A 12,113-nucleotide genomic window follows, 5' to 3' on the forward strand; every position below is an offset into this window, starting at 1 on the left:
CAAGGTGTCCTAGATGTAGAAGAGACTAGACTGGGGGATGGGGGACAAAATAAATTGAGTGGGACAAGAGCAAGTAGGAATGGGCCCATAAAGTCTGTCTGTTTGTGAATCTTGGGTAAGAGATACTGTGGTTCCCCATTCTAGTTCAGCTCATTTCTATCAGCTTGGAGGTTGTGAGAGGCAATATCCCAAAGAGTTAACTGTGATAGTCTTGCAAATGGTGGCCTTATGATTGTTGGTTCAGTGATGGGTATGAGGGGATGTCCAAGAGTTTCCATCTTGTCCTGTGCAAGATGATGGTAATTAGGGCCTCAATGTTGGCAGTATTGGAAATAGCTTTTATAGAAGGACTTATTTTATTCATTTGCAGCACAGTTAACCCATTTTAACTTGAACATAATGCAGTGTCTCCAGTAGTGTACCTGTGCACTTACATAACTAGAGTCAGATTCCTCTATCCAACAGAATATGATTCCTACTGGACTGCAGTTGTGGATTGTCGGTACAGTCCATACATCAGCTGCTTTCATGACCTCTCCCTTTAGCAATAGTCAAGGTGTTCTCACTCTTTGGGTCAGTAACTCCTGATTAGCATCCTAATTTTATCTGTTGACTCAGCTGAATTCTGTCAGGAGCATATTTCTTCACATCTTTCCTCTAAGCTTCATGGTTGTGGTGACATTCAGAGTCCTCGAGCATTTCATCATTATCAAGCTCACCTGCCTATTTGTATGGCACAGATGAACAATTTTTGTGGTCAAAACTGCCACTGCAGTATACTAGGAAACTCACTGTACGTAGGCATCTGAAGCTTATAGGGAGAACTTTGTTCAATCTCTGCTTTATTTTGCTTATAACATCAAATAAAGTTGTCAGTGTTACCCTGTCCCTTCCTAGTAATTAACCTTTCATTATAATAACTGCACTTCGTTATATTCCTGTTGTCTTTGTAATCTAATGACATGTAGAAGAATCACTGTCATACATCAGCCTCTGTGTATGCTCATGTTGAACCTTTGACCAAAAACCTTAGCAATAGATCTGTTGGAGTTCCTTCTTACTGGTTGTCCTTCAGGACTGAGTATGACTTCAACTCCCGCTCTGAAAATCTGGCAGTCCAGGAGCATGGTTTTTATTTGCACAGTTCGTTGTCTTTTCCACTCTGGCTGAATGGCCAAGTTGGTGCAGTCTTTCATTGACTCTGTTCTGGTTATTATTCTGTGGATTTATTGAGTATGCCCATAAAATAATGAATCTTGGGGGTTGTATCTGGTGACATATGTACTTATAAATTTGAAATTCTGAGTTGACTGATAAGGCAAATGAGATGCATGTGAACTCTGCTGTGGAGGTTAGAATTTGGGGTGCAGGAGACACATGATAGATCAGGTAGGTGGACAGTCCCTTTCATTATCCATTATCCACTTGTGTGCATGCCACCAGTGAATGGGCATTGCAAATGCTCCAACCAATTTTGTGAGATTTCAGTATTGATGCAATTTTATTTCTGGCGTCAATTGGGGGAAATGTCAACTAGTGATCAAATTCATCAAAGTAAACCCACTCTTAATCACTTCTGTTTTTTAATTCATAGATTTATGGAAATGAGTCTTCAAATCTGCGGTCTAATGAGCTTAGATTCCCATTGTAAAAGTCACGCTTCCTAGTTAGTGCCCTATTACTGAGCATGTTATTACTATAATTTTTAATGGTGTATTTTATTTTCATCTTAAAATGAATGCTGATTCTCAGATCCCCATTACTTGAATTTTGGGGCTACACCCCTGATAGTGTTGTAACTATTGTTCATTATTTTGCAGGCAAAGGACAGCGATGATGATGATGAAGTCAGCGTCAATGTGGACAGAGACCACTTCATGGATGAGTTCTTCGAACAGGTGAGATGGTAGTAATTTGAAGCAGAGTTTTAAGCATTCAGAGCTACAGAGATTTCATTGCAACTCGAGATGCAGTTGTAAAGATGAATATAATTCATGTGTTTATATAATTGAATGTATTGTATATCATTGATCATTGTCATCTGACCAAGAAAGTTGATGGTAGGGAAACTTCAGGAAGACCTGTTATCCTTCTCCCTTTTGATCTGTGATAGGCGCCAATTGGTTTGAGCTCAGTTTGCATACATGTGTACTTATCAGACTCAAAGAAAATGCATGAACTGTGCATTCATTTAAGATATTACAAAAGGATATGAAAATATAAAAATGTGTTGGAGTGGTATGAGATCAGCTTAGAGTTGCTGATTAGTGAAGTCCTGTATAAATTTCTAAATCTGTTTCAATCTGAAGGTTGGGGTTTGTCAGTGGGTGCTAGCCTGACCCAATGGCAACAGCGGTCGGTTCTAGCTCTGTAATCTTCGTCATTTAATACAGCCCATAAGCATGCTGAAGTTCTACTTTAAAGGGAACACAAATAAGCAATCACAAGTTTTGGAGATGCTCAAAATAGAGGTGTAACAAAGTGAGGATAGTTTCAGCAAACTTCAGTAGGACGTAATGAAGTCAGCATCATGTGCAATATAGACATAGCAAGTTCTGAAGAGGTTGGAGAAATAGATCTGACAATTTATATGAACACTGCATTGAAAATGGCAAGGTACACTGAAAGAGTTCTTAATGATGTGTATGGGATCTTTGGTATGGAGCCAGTAATACAAAAGCAGGGAAGTGGTGTTGAATCTTCATAAAGCTCTCACCAGGTAAAAACTATGATACTGTGTTCACTTCAGGTCACTTTTGAAATGCAGGTGAAGGTTTATAAGGATGAAGCAAAGCTGATATATCAAAATGATTAAAGGATTTTAGCTGCATGGTGAGGTTGGAGTGGTTCTAAAGAAACAAAAGAGGATGAGGGAAAACTTCATTTCCTTGATCATGAGATCTTGTACAACTCAGTAAAAATGTACAAGTTCATGACCAATTTAGATAAGATCGAGGAAAGGAAAGTTTTAACTAGGACAAAAGGGAATGAATTTTGATTTTGGACAAGATATATGGTGGGGTTGATGACGTGGGGAAGAAATCTGTGCAGCAAGTAGTAATGACCTGGAGCACTCTGCTTATGATTGTGGTAGAAGCAGGAGCTATTAATGATTTCAGATAGAAATTGGATAGGAACAGGGAAAACAAATTTTCAGGGCTGCTTGCATAAGCAGAAGAATGGGACTGACTGGATTATGCAGAGAGCCAATATAGACTCAGTGGGACAAATATTTTCCTGTGTTATCTTCAGAGAAGTCCTGGTACTTCACAAACTTTGCTTCAAAATAAAATTAATTCATAAAAATTAAAGCATGGCTTTTCTTAGGTTCAGGACTTGAGATACAGAGTCTCAACTGACATGTAAACAACTTCCCCCTCTATTCCCCCCCCCCCCAAAGATGCTGCCTATTTTGCTGAGTTCCTCCAGCAGATTTTCTTTGCTTCCATTTGGTTCTCGTATCTACATTATCTTCTGCCCTTAATGCATGTGCACTATCTTGTCAAAGGCAATCTCCTGGTCTGAGCTGGCCAGAAAAGTGTTCATCACCTTGCCCTGCACATAGGACAGACTTGACCTGACTGGTGGTGAACAGGATCTTGTTATCCATATTCAACAGTGATGTAGGTCTCCAATTTCTGATGTTGCTTGTTTTCCTCTTCTGCTTGAAGATGAGGGTGATGACGTGCTGCCAACCAGAAGCATGATGTTATACCTCAGTTAGCAGGTTATCAATTTGTGGGGTTTTATTCTGCTCAAGAGAATGGATAGTCTGTTAACTCCTGGGTTAGTAGCTGGTCAAGACTCTCTCACTTATTGTTTAAGTTCTCTAGTGGAGGACACGAAGTTCTAGGAGGCATTTGTCATACAGATAGCATAGAAGGATTAACAAATTCTCTATGTCTATCCTCAAGGATGTTTCTGAGGCATCATCTTCTTTAAGGCTGTGAATCACAGAGCTACCACATGAACCTTTTGGGAGAAATAATATGAGCTCATTTCATCTTGCTAGCCAAGGTGAACACTGGGTTGGAAGATCATCTTGGAGAACTTCGAGATAAAGAGCAAGTTCCTCCCTCAAACCATCTTCGGCTGCAGACGGAAAACATACTGCAGGTCTTGCTGGAGTTAACACAATTTCTCTTGACTCTGTCTTTCTTTCTTAATGTCTTTGAGAATGAAGAACTCTTTGGCATTCTCATTGGTTGCTTCCCACCTGCCCATCTGGGAATCAACCTACTAGTCCCTTTAGTGTTTGTCAATGTTCTCCTCTAGGCTCAGCAGCCTTGAGCTCGAGTTCCGTGTCCCCTTGCCTACTGCTTTCCTGGCGTGACAGTCAGCCCAAAATAGGTGGTGGTCAGAGAATAACACCAGATCTGGCTGTTACTGCCTTTCACAAAAAGGCAAAGTCCATCCAAGGCTGGGCTGAGCTGTCTGCTTTTACCCATGGGAGTTCTACTTGTAGGGTTGATGAGAAGGTGTTCACCTGTGTCTTTAACCATCTTCACCTGAAGTCTGGAGATGCTGTAGAGTCTGAGGTCAGTACTGCCAGATTATCCATCTGCATTGGTGATACAGTCTGACCTCACTTTCTGGAAAAACTATATGGGACGTCGCCAGCAGTGATGAGAGCAGCTGGAGGACAGCCAGCTGATTAGAGCAATGTATACAGGTTGATTATGCAAAGCTTTTGAGGTTTACAATGAGTGACTCTTGTTTCTAATAAACTTGTTACACCAGTTTCATTATCTTTCTTAAATAACATATGGAAGAAAAATAAAGGTTAGTAAAGCATGTGGAGAGTATAATTAGATAAACTAATTCTGTAGTTTAAAAAAAACTTGTTTTCAAAATGCTTGGTATTGGGGAAGTCCAGTTGCTAGCAGTCATTAGACTTTTTTAAAATCTAGTTTTGCTGAAGTTTTTCTAATTCTATTGGGTTTTACATACTTATTTGAATCTGGAAAGGAGAGTAATGATCCAGCCATATTGATGGATTTTAATCTGAACTTTTGACAAGACTGTATTGGTTTAGGAGTAAAGAGACAATGAAATCAAAAGAAAGCAAAGTGCAAGTAAATTTCCTGCAGACAAATAGTGAAACAGTCGGTGCCCACCCATCTGTTTACTGTAGGTTGAGGTGCTGTCACTGTAGGTGGAGTGTTAAAGCTAGCAGTTGCATCTCTTACTGATGCCAATCTGTCTAGTGCCTAGGCTTCTTTGGAATGGGTCTCTGCAAGAACCACTTATTTTCCTAAAGGAACACTTTTTTCTTAGTCTGAAGATGCAGGAATAGTGATAATAGCAAATTGGCATAGAGATTCCTTTTGTGTGGAGGCTGATGAAGGGGCATCCATTTAGCACCGAGATGAAGAGGATTTCTTGGAGTTAAATCTCTTGAACTCTCTAGCTCTTTCATTGAGTACATTCAAGACCTTGAGATCATTAAGACCTTGGGAATCCCACAGAGATTGGGCAAAAAAGTGGACTTGGCTCAGGAGAAACTTTGTCCTATTGAATTGTGGACCAGACTCCAGGACTGGATGTTTATCTGTTCTTGTGTCTTGTGGTCTTTCATGCTTTTCTTTGGTCCACAACATTGTGCCAAACCAGTTAAATTATTAATCAAATGGTCAACTAAACTAATCCCTTCAGCCAATGCAATGTCCATGACCTTGCATCTCCCTCACATTCACCTGCCTAACTGAATGTCTCTTTAAAAACCCAAAATGTATCTGCCCCTACCAGCACACCAGGCAGCACATTCTACCCACCCCTCTCTGTGTACTTAAAAAAAAACTTGCCCCTCACATCTCCCTCGAACTTTCCCCTCTCACTTTAAATTCATGCCCTCTGGTATTAGACATTCAACCCTAGAAAAAAAGATGCTGTCTATCTATCTATGCCTCCCATAATCTTACAAACCTCTATCACATCTCCCCTCTGTCTCTGTCGTTCCAAAGAGGACAACCCAAACTTGTCTAACCTTTCATTACAGCACAAGACCTCTACTCCAGGCTGTATCCTGGTAAGCATCTTCTGCACCCTCTCCAAAACCATCTACATCCTTCCTGTAAAGAGGCGACCAGAACTCTCTGCAATATTCCAGATGAAGTCCAATTAGAGTTTCATGAAGCTGCAATATAAGTTCCTGACTTTTGAACTCAATGCCTCAACAAATAAAAGCAAGTATTTCACAAGCTTTCAGAATCCACCCTATCAACCTGTGCAGCCACATTCGTGGACCCTAATGTCCCTCTGCTCATGAACACTGTCAAGTGTCTTGCCCTGACCAGTGTACTGTCCATTTATATTTGACTTAACAAGGTGAAACATTTCATATTTAGTCAGGTTAAACTCCCTCTGCCATTTCTCCGCCCATACCTGCAACTGATATATATCACGCTGCAATCTTTGCCTAACTTCTACACTATCCACAACACCACCAATCTTCGTATCATTTGCAAACTTGCACCCATCTACATTTTCATCCTGGTCATTTACGTAGATCACAAACAGCGGAGCTCCCACTGCAGATCCCTATGGAACACCACTAATCAGACTTCCAGCTAGAATAATCCCTTGACCACTACCTTCTGTCTTTTATGAACAAACTGGTTCTGAATCCAAACATCCAATTCATCATGTAACCCATGCATCCTAATACTCTGGATTAGATGTATATGTATGTCTATAAATATCTTCCTAAGTATCCTCTCCAGTAATTTCCCTACCACTGATGTGAGAGTCAATGGTCTTGTAGCTTTCAGGATTATCCCTGGCTCCCATCTTAAATAATGGAACAGGTCGCCAGTACCCCAGGATCTTGCCTGTGGCTAGAGAGGACACATTGGTCAAAGCCCCCGCAAACTCATCTCTTGCCCCTTTTAATAACCTGGTGTATATCTCATCAGGCCAAGGGAGACTACCTTCTCCTTGGTAAAGGACATCAGCCACATTCTGTGCATCCAAGCAAATATTCTCCCTTTTTATTGTTGAGTGCTACTACCTTCTTGGTTATCCTCTTGCCCTTGATATATGTATAAATGCATAAGGATTCTCTTTAATTCTATTTGTCATTGACTTTTCATGGTTTGTCCCGGCTTTCCTAATTCCTTCCAGAATTCTTTTCTGGCATCATTAAAGTCCTTTGGAGGCTTGGTTTGATTCAAGCTTAAGCTCTACATATTCTTCTTGACTAAATTCAACACTTATCTTGATATCCAAGGTGTTCTTACCTTGTCATTCTTGTCCTTCCTTCTGACTAGAATGTACCTGCCCTGTACTCTGTGTAGTTGGTCTTTAAACACCCTCCTCATGTCAATGTGGACTTCCCAAAAAACAGCTGTTCCTAATGAACTCTCTAGTTCCTGCTTAATGCTCTTGTAATTTGCTCTGCTCCAATTTAATACTCCCCTGTAATAACTATACTTATCCTTACCTATAGTTATCTTATTTAAGGAGTTGTAGTCACTGTTCCCTAACTTGCTCGCTGAAAGGTCAGTCACCTGACCATGCACATTACCCAACATCAGGTTCAGTATAGCCCCTCCTTGTTGTTCTATCCACATGTCGAATTGAGAAGCCCTCCAGTATGCACCTGGCAAATTCTGCCAAATTATCAAGACTTCATCAAGATGGTACCAATAAGTGGTGATTCTTTGCATTCAGCTCTGATGGAAATCATCAAATCTTCCCATTTAGCACTATGAGAGCTGAAATCCACAGTCATGGCCATGGGTTTAAGATGGGTTTTTTAAAAAAAATCTATCAATACTCAACATTGACGGATACCACTCTGCAGATTCAAGTTGGGAGTGCAGTTCCCCTTTTACAAAAAAAAAGAGAAGCATGGGAGACAAGCCAGTCTTCAGGTGCAATTGAAGTGCAAAGGCCTTCCACCTCCACTCCAGACTGTCCTGTCGGCAAATGTACAGTCCCTGGAAAATAAAATTGAAGACCTCAGACCAAGATTGCAGTATCGAGAGACATCAGGGACTGCAATGTACTTTGCTTCATGGAGACATGGCTCAACTCTGGCTATTTTGAACACAGTGCTGCAGCCCAATGGCTTCGCCATTCTCTGCAAAGGACAAATGAGTCTTTTAAAGATAGAGGAGGTGGTGTGCTTTATATAACCATATAACAATATGTTGAACTCATTGTGGTGTATAGATGTTATAGTTCTGTCACAACCTGTTCACCTGACCTGGAATATCTCGTCGTCAAGTGTCGTCCATTTTATCTGCCAAGACAGCTTTCCGCCATTATTCTGACAGTGGTGTACATTCCTTCTCCGGCCAATGTTAGGCAGGCAGGCACTGGAGGAGCTGAGCACTGTAATCAGCAGGTACGAAACAGTGTGCTCGGATGCCTTCTTTATTATTGCAGAGGATTTCAACCAGACCAGACTGGAGTCTCTGAACAATTCCTACCGCCATATCACTTGTGGAACCAGAGGAGCCAATGCACTTGACCACAGTTATACCACCATCAAGAGCACTTACTGTGCCAGCCCCGAACATGGTGTAAAAAAGACACCCATCTCCATCCGCCCTTTATTTGTCCTTGAAACAGCGATATCTGTAAGTTTTGCGTTTCACAAGTCAAGTTCTCGTTTAAAAACCCTGAAGAAAGCTTCCGGCTTGGGTGATTTTTAAGAAGGTGTTTAACTCCCTGCATAGCTTGTACACGTGCACTGCAAGGGCAGTAAGAAAGAAAAGGTAATGCATCTTCAAAGGCATTACCATCGGACTGAAGACGCGTCTGAATGACCTATGTGACAATGTTAGCTTCTGAATTGAACATCGTCATCACTGAGCCCTGGAAGCTGGGTTAGAAAGTGGTCCATTGATCATGTCTTTGCGATGCTCAAGCAAAGCCACGTAACTGCAGCACGGGCCCGCGCCACAGCTGACACAGCAAAAAATGAGAGCAGCATATGCTAAGCTCAAAGTTGAAATGCAAATGGAGAAAACTCGTAAAGCATGGAGACAGCCTGTTCCAGCAAAGCATGGCAGGGAGCCAGCTGAGCATCCATCAGGTGCAGCTACTTCCTCATATACTCTAATGACATGTCCCGGAACATCAGAATTTGCCTAAAGAAGAGCCAGGTTTCTTCAGGAGTTAACAGGAGGGGGAGATCTGCTTGCCCTTGCCAACCCTCAGAGTCTGACCATATGCCCAACAACAGGGATGAAATCCCAACTTCAGAGGTTCTCATCTTAAGGACATAGTTGACAAGATGACCCCACTTGACTCTTCTCCTGAGAGTCTCCTGTTGCTTGACAGAGACAACATACATGAACAGCACAATAGTTGACACAATGCACTAGAGCAGGATTGGGTCATAGTGAGTGAAGTCTGCCTCGATGGTGCTTGTCAGCACACTTAAGGCTGATGCCCTGGAGAATGGGTACCCATTTCAGATTTTGTGAGTAGAATCTGTATGAAGGAGAAGGCACACTTGCCTCTACTTAATGAGATTTAGGCAAGCTGATATTCTGTCACTAAGATGATTATAAGCTGGCACATTCCATTGCAGATGAGGTCTCCTTCCATTCTTCCTAACAAACATGAGTCAGAATCAGGTTTATCACTGGCATGTGATGTGAAATTTGTTAACTTAGCAGCAGTTCAATGCAATACATAATATAGAAGAGAAAAGTAAATAAAAATATTAATAAAAAGTAAATCAATTACAGTATGTATATTGAACAGGTTCAAAAAATCTGCAAAATACAGCAATGCTGTATTTTTTAAAAAGTGAGGTAGTGCCCAAGGGTTCAATGTCCATTTAGGAATGGGATGGCAGAGGGGAAGAAGCTGTTCCTGAATCACTGAATGTGTGCTTTCAGGCTTCTGTACCTCCTACCTGATGGTAACAGTGAGAAAAGGGCATGCCTTGGGTGCTGGAAATCCTTAATAATAGACGCTGTCTTTCTGAGACTCCGCTCCCTGAAGATGTCCGAGCTACTTTGTAGGCAAGTACCCAAGATGGAGCTGACTAGATTTACAACCCTCTACAGCTTCATTCGTTCCTGTGCAGTACCACCGGCCCCCCCTCCCATGCCAGACAGTGATGCAGCCTGTCAGAATGCTCTCCATGGTACATCTATACAAGTTTTTGAATGTATTTGTTGACATGCCAAGTCTCTTCAAACTCCTAATGAAGTACAGCCACTGTCTTGCCTTCATTATAATGACATCAATATGTTGGGACCAGGTTAGATCCTCGGAGATCTTGACACCCAGGAACTTGAAGCTGCTCACTCTCTCCGCTTCTGATCTCTCTGAAGATTGGTACGTGTTCCTTCGTCTTACACTTCCTGAAGCCCACAATCAGCTCTTTCGTCTTACTCATGTGCCAGATTGTTGCTGCGACATCACTCATTGGCATACCTCACTCCTGTACGCCTCTTGTCCATACCTGAGATTCTACCAATAATGGTTGTAATGTCAGCAAATGCTTGTATCGAGTCAAACAGCTGGGTAGCTCCCCTTCATTTCGGCTCTCCTTGGCAATTCCTACCAAGCATCAGAGAGCAGGCCCTTAGTTAACTCATTTCTCTCAGTCAAACTTTGAGAAGAAAACCTGAAATGAAAGAACATAGAGTTCATGGAGAGACTCTTCGGGAGCAGTTGTGCTGAGCTAACAAACACAGTAAGCAGGAAGTTTTTGACTTGACCCACCCTGAAGCAGCTGTACAAACACATCCTCAAGTCTCGACTAACAGCACCTACTTATCACCACCTCAACTTGGTAGTGCATGCTTGGAGCATTTTTCAAGCTGGAAGTCATTTACCAGAGCAATTGCCCAGTTCTCTCATTTTGCTCATCCCTCTATAAGAGCAGCCAAAAACAGCTTTTGTAATGGTTGGCACATTTGTAAGCGACCTCGCAGCACAGAGCAACTGAATCGGCCAAAGGTTAGAATCCTTGCAGTTCAAAGACAGGCATGTGCAGAGAAAATGCAGTGCATCACAAAGCAAGAACCTCTCTCAATCCAAAGTCACTTTGGTAAACTGTCTCTTTCTTGCCTCTGAGGGGCTACTGTGATTTGGAGGACATATTAAAAGGACGCAACTCAGCTGAGAGGTAACTCATCCTATTGGCATTCCAGTGAAGCATCTCATCTCCTTTCTACTTATTAGATATTACCATGTGCAAGTATCTCATCAAGGCCACCATTTTTTGAAGTGAGAATGGGTAAAGACCGTGTAGTAAGACTGTTTTCAAAACTAGTCTCTGAGAGACTTTCATTTGCCAAAGACTTAATGAAATGATCATTTGACTTTTGTTTCAGTAGTTAAGTTTGACATCTAAAGGATGCTAGGTGGGGAGCGTTCTGGTAACTGGAGGTGCAGTTCATTTTGTATGAACATCTGATCCTGGATCTGGGCCTGGCTACAATAGTTCTACAGTGGATGCAATCTCACTGGCTCTCCACTCGGCCTTGGATCACCTGGATAATATCAATACCTACGTCAGGCTGTGGGTTAATGATTACAGTTCAGGCTTCACACAATCATGCCCTCCGTTCTATTCAACAAATTTCAAAACCTGTGCCTTTGTACCACCTCTGCAGCTGGATCCTTGACTTCCTCTCTGGGATACCACAGTCAGTGTGGATTGGAAATAACATCTCGCTGACATTCAACACTGGTGCACCTCAAAGATGCCCACTTGGCCCACCGCTTTACTCTCTCTACACCCACGAATGTGTGACTAACCACAGCTCAAAGAGCAAATGTAAAATTGCCGACTTTTGTCGGCAAAATTTCAAATGGTGACGACGAAGCCTGCTGGAGTGAGATGGATCAACTTGAGTGCTGTCGTAAAAACAAGCTTGCACTCAACATCAGTAAGATCAGGGAACTGATTGTGGACTTCAGGAAGGGGAAGTTGGGGGAAATGCACACCAATCTTCATTGAGGGATCAGCAGTGGAATGGTGTGCAATTTCAAGTTTCTCAGTGTCAACATCTCTGAAGATCTATCCTGGGCCCAACACGTTGATACAATTACAAAGAAGGCATGACAGTGGCTGTATTTCATTAGGAGTTTGAGGAGATTTGGTATATCACCAAAGACTCCCAAATTTCTACAGATAT

General features: G+C 41.9%; 1 protein-coding gene across 1 annotated transcript in view; it reads left to right on the plus strand.

The window, feature by feature from the left end:
- The window catches only part of LOC132395096 (syntaxin-1A-like), a 282,164-nt gene that overhangs the window by 38,260 nt on the left and 231,791 nt on the right, over window positions 1–12,113 (plus strand). The window contains exon 2 of the mRNA XM_059971402.1: window positions 1,821–1,898. Within this exon, the coding sequence (XP_059827385.1) occupies window positions 1,821–1,898 (78 nt within the window). The remainder of the gene's footprint in view (window positions 1–1,820; window positions 1,899–12,113) is intronic.

This window comes from Hypanus sabinus, chromosome 6 (genome assembly GCF_030144855.1).
Source record: "Hypanus sabinus isolate sHypSab1 chromosome 6, sHypSab1.hap1, whole genome shotgun sequence".
NCBI classification, from domain to species: domain Eukaryota; kingdom Metazoa; phylum Chordata; class Chondrichthyes; order Myliobatiformes; family Dasyatidae; genus Hypanus; species Hypanus sabinus.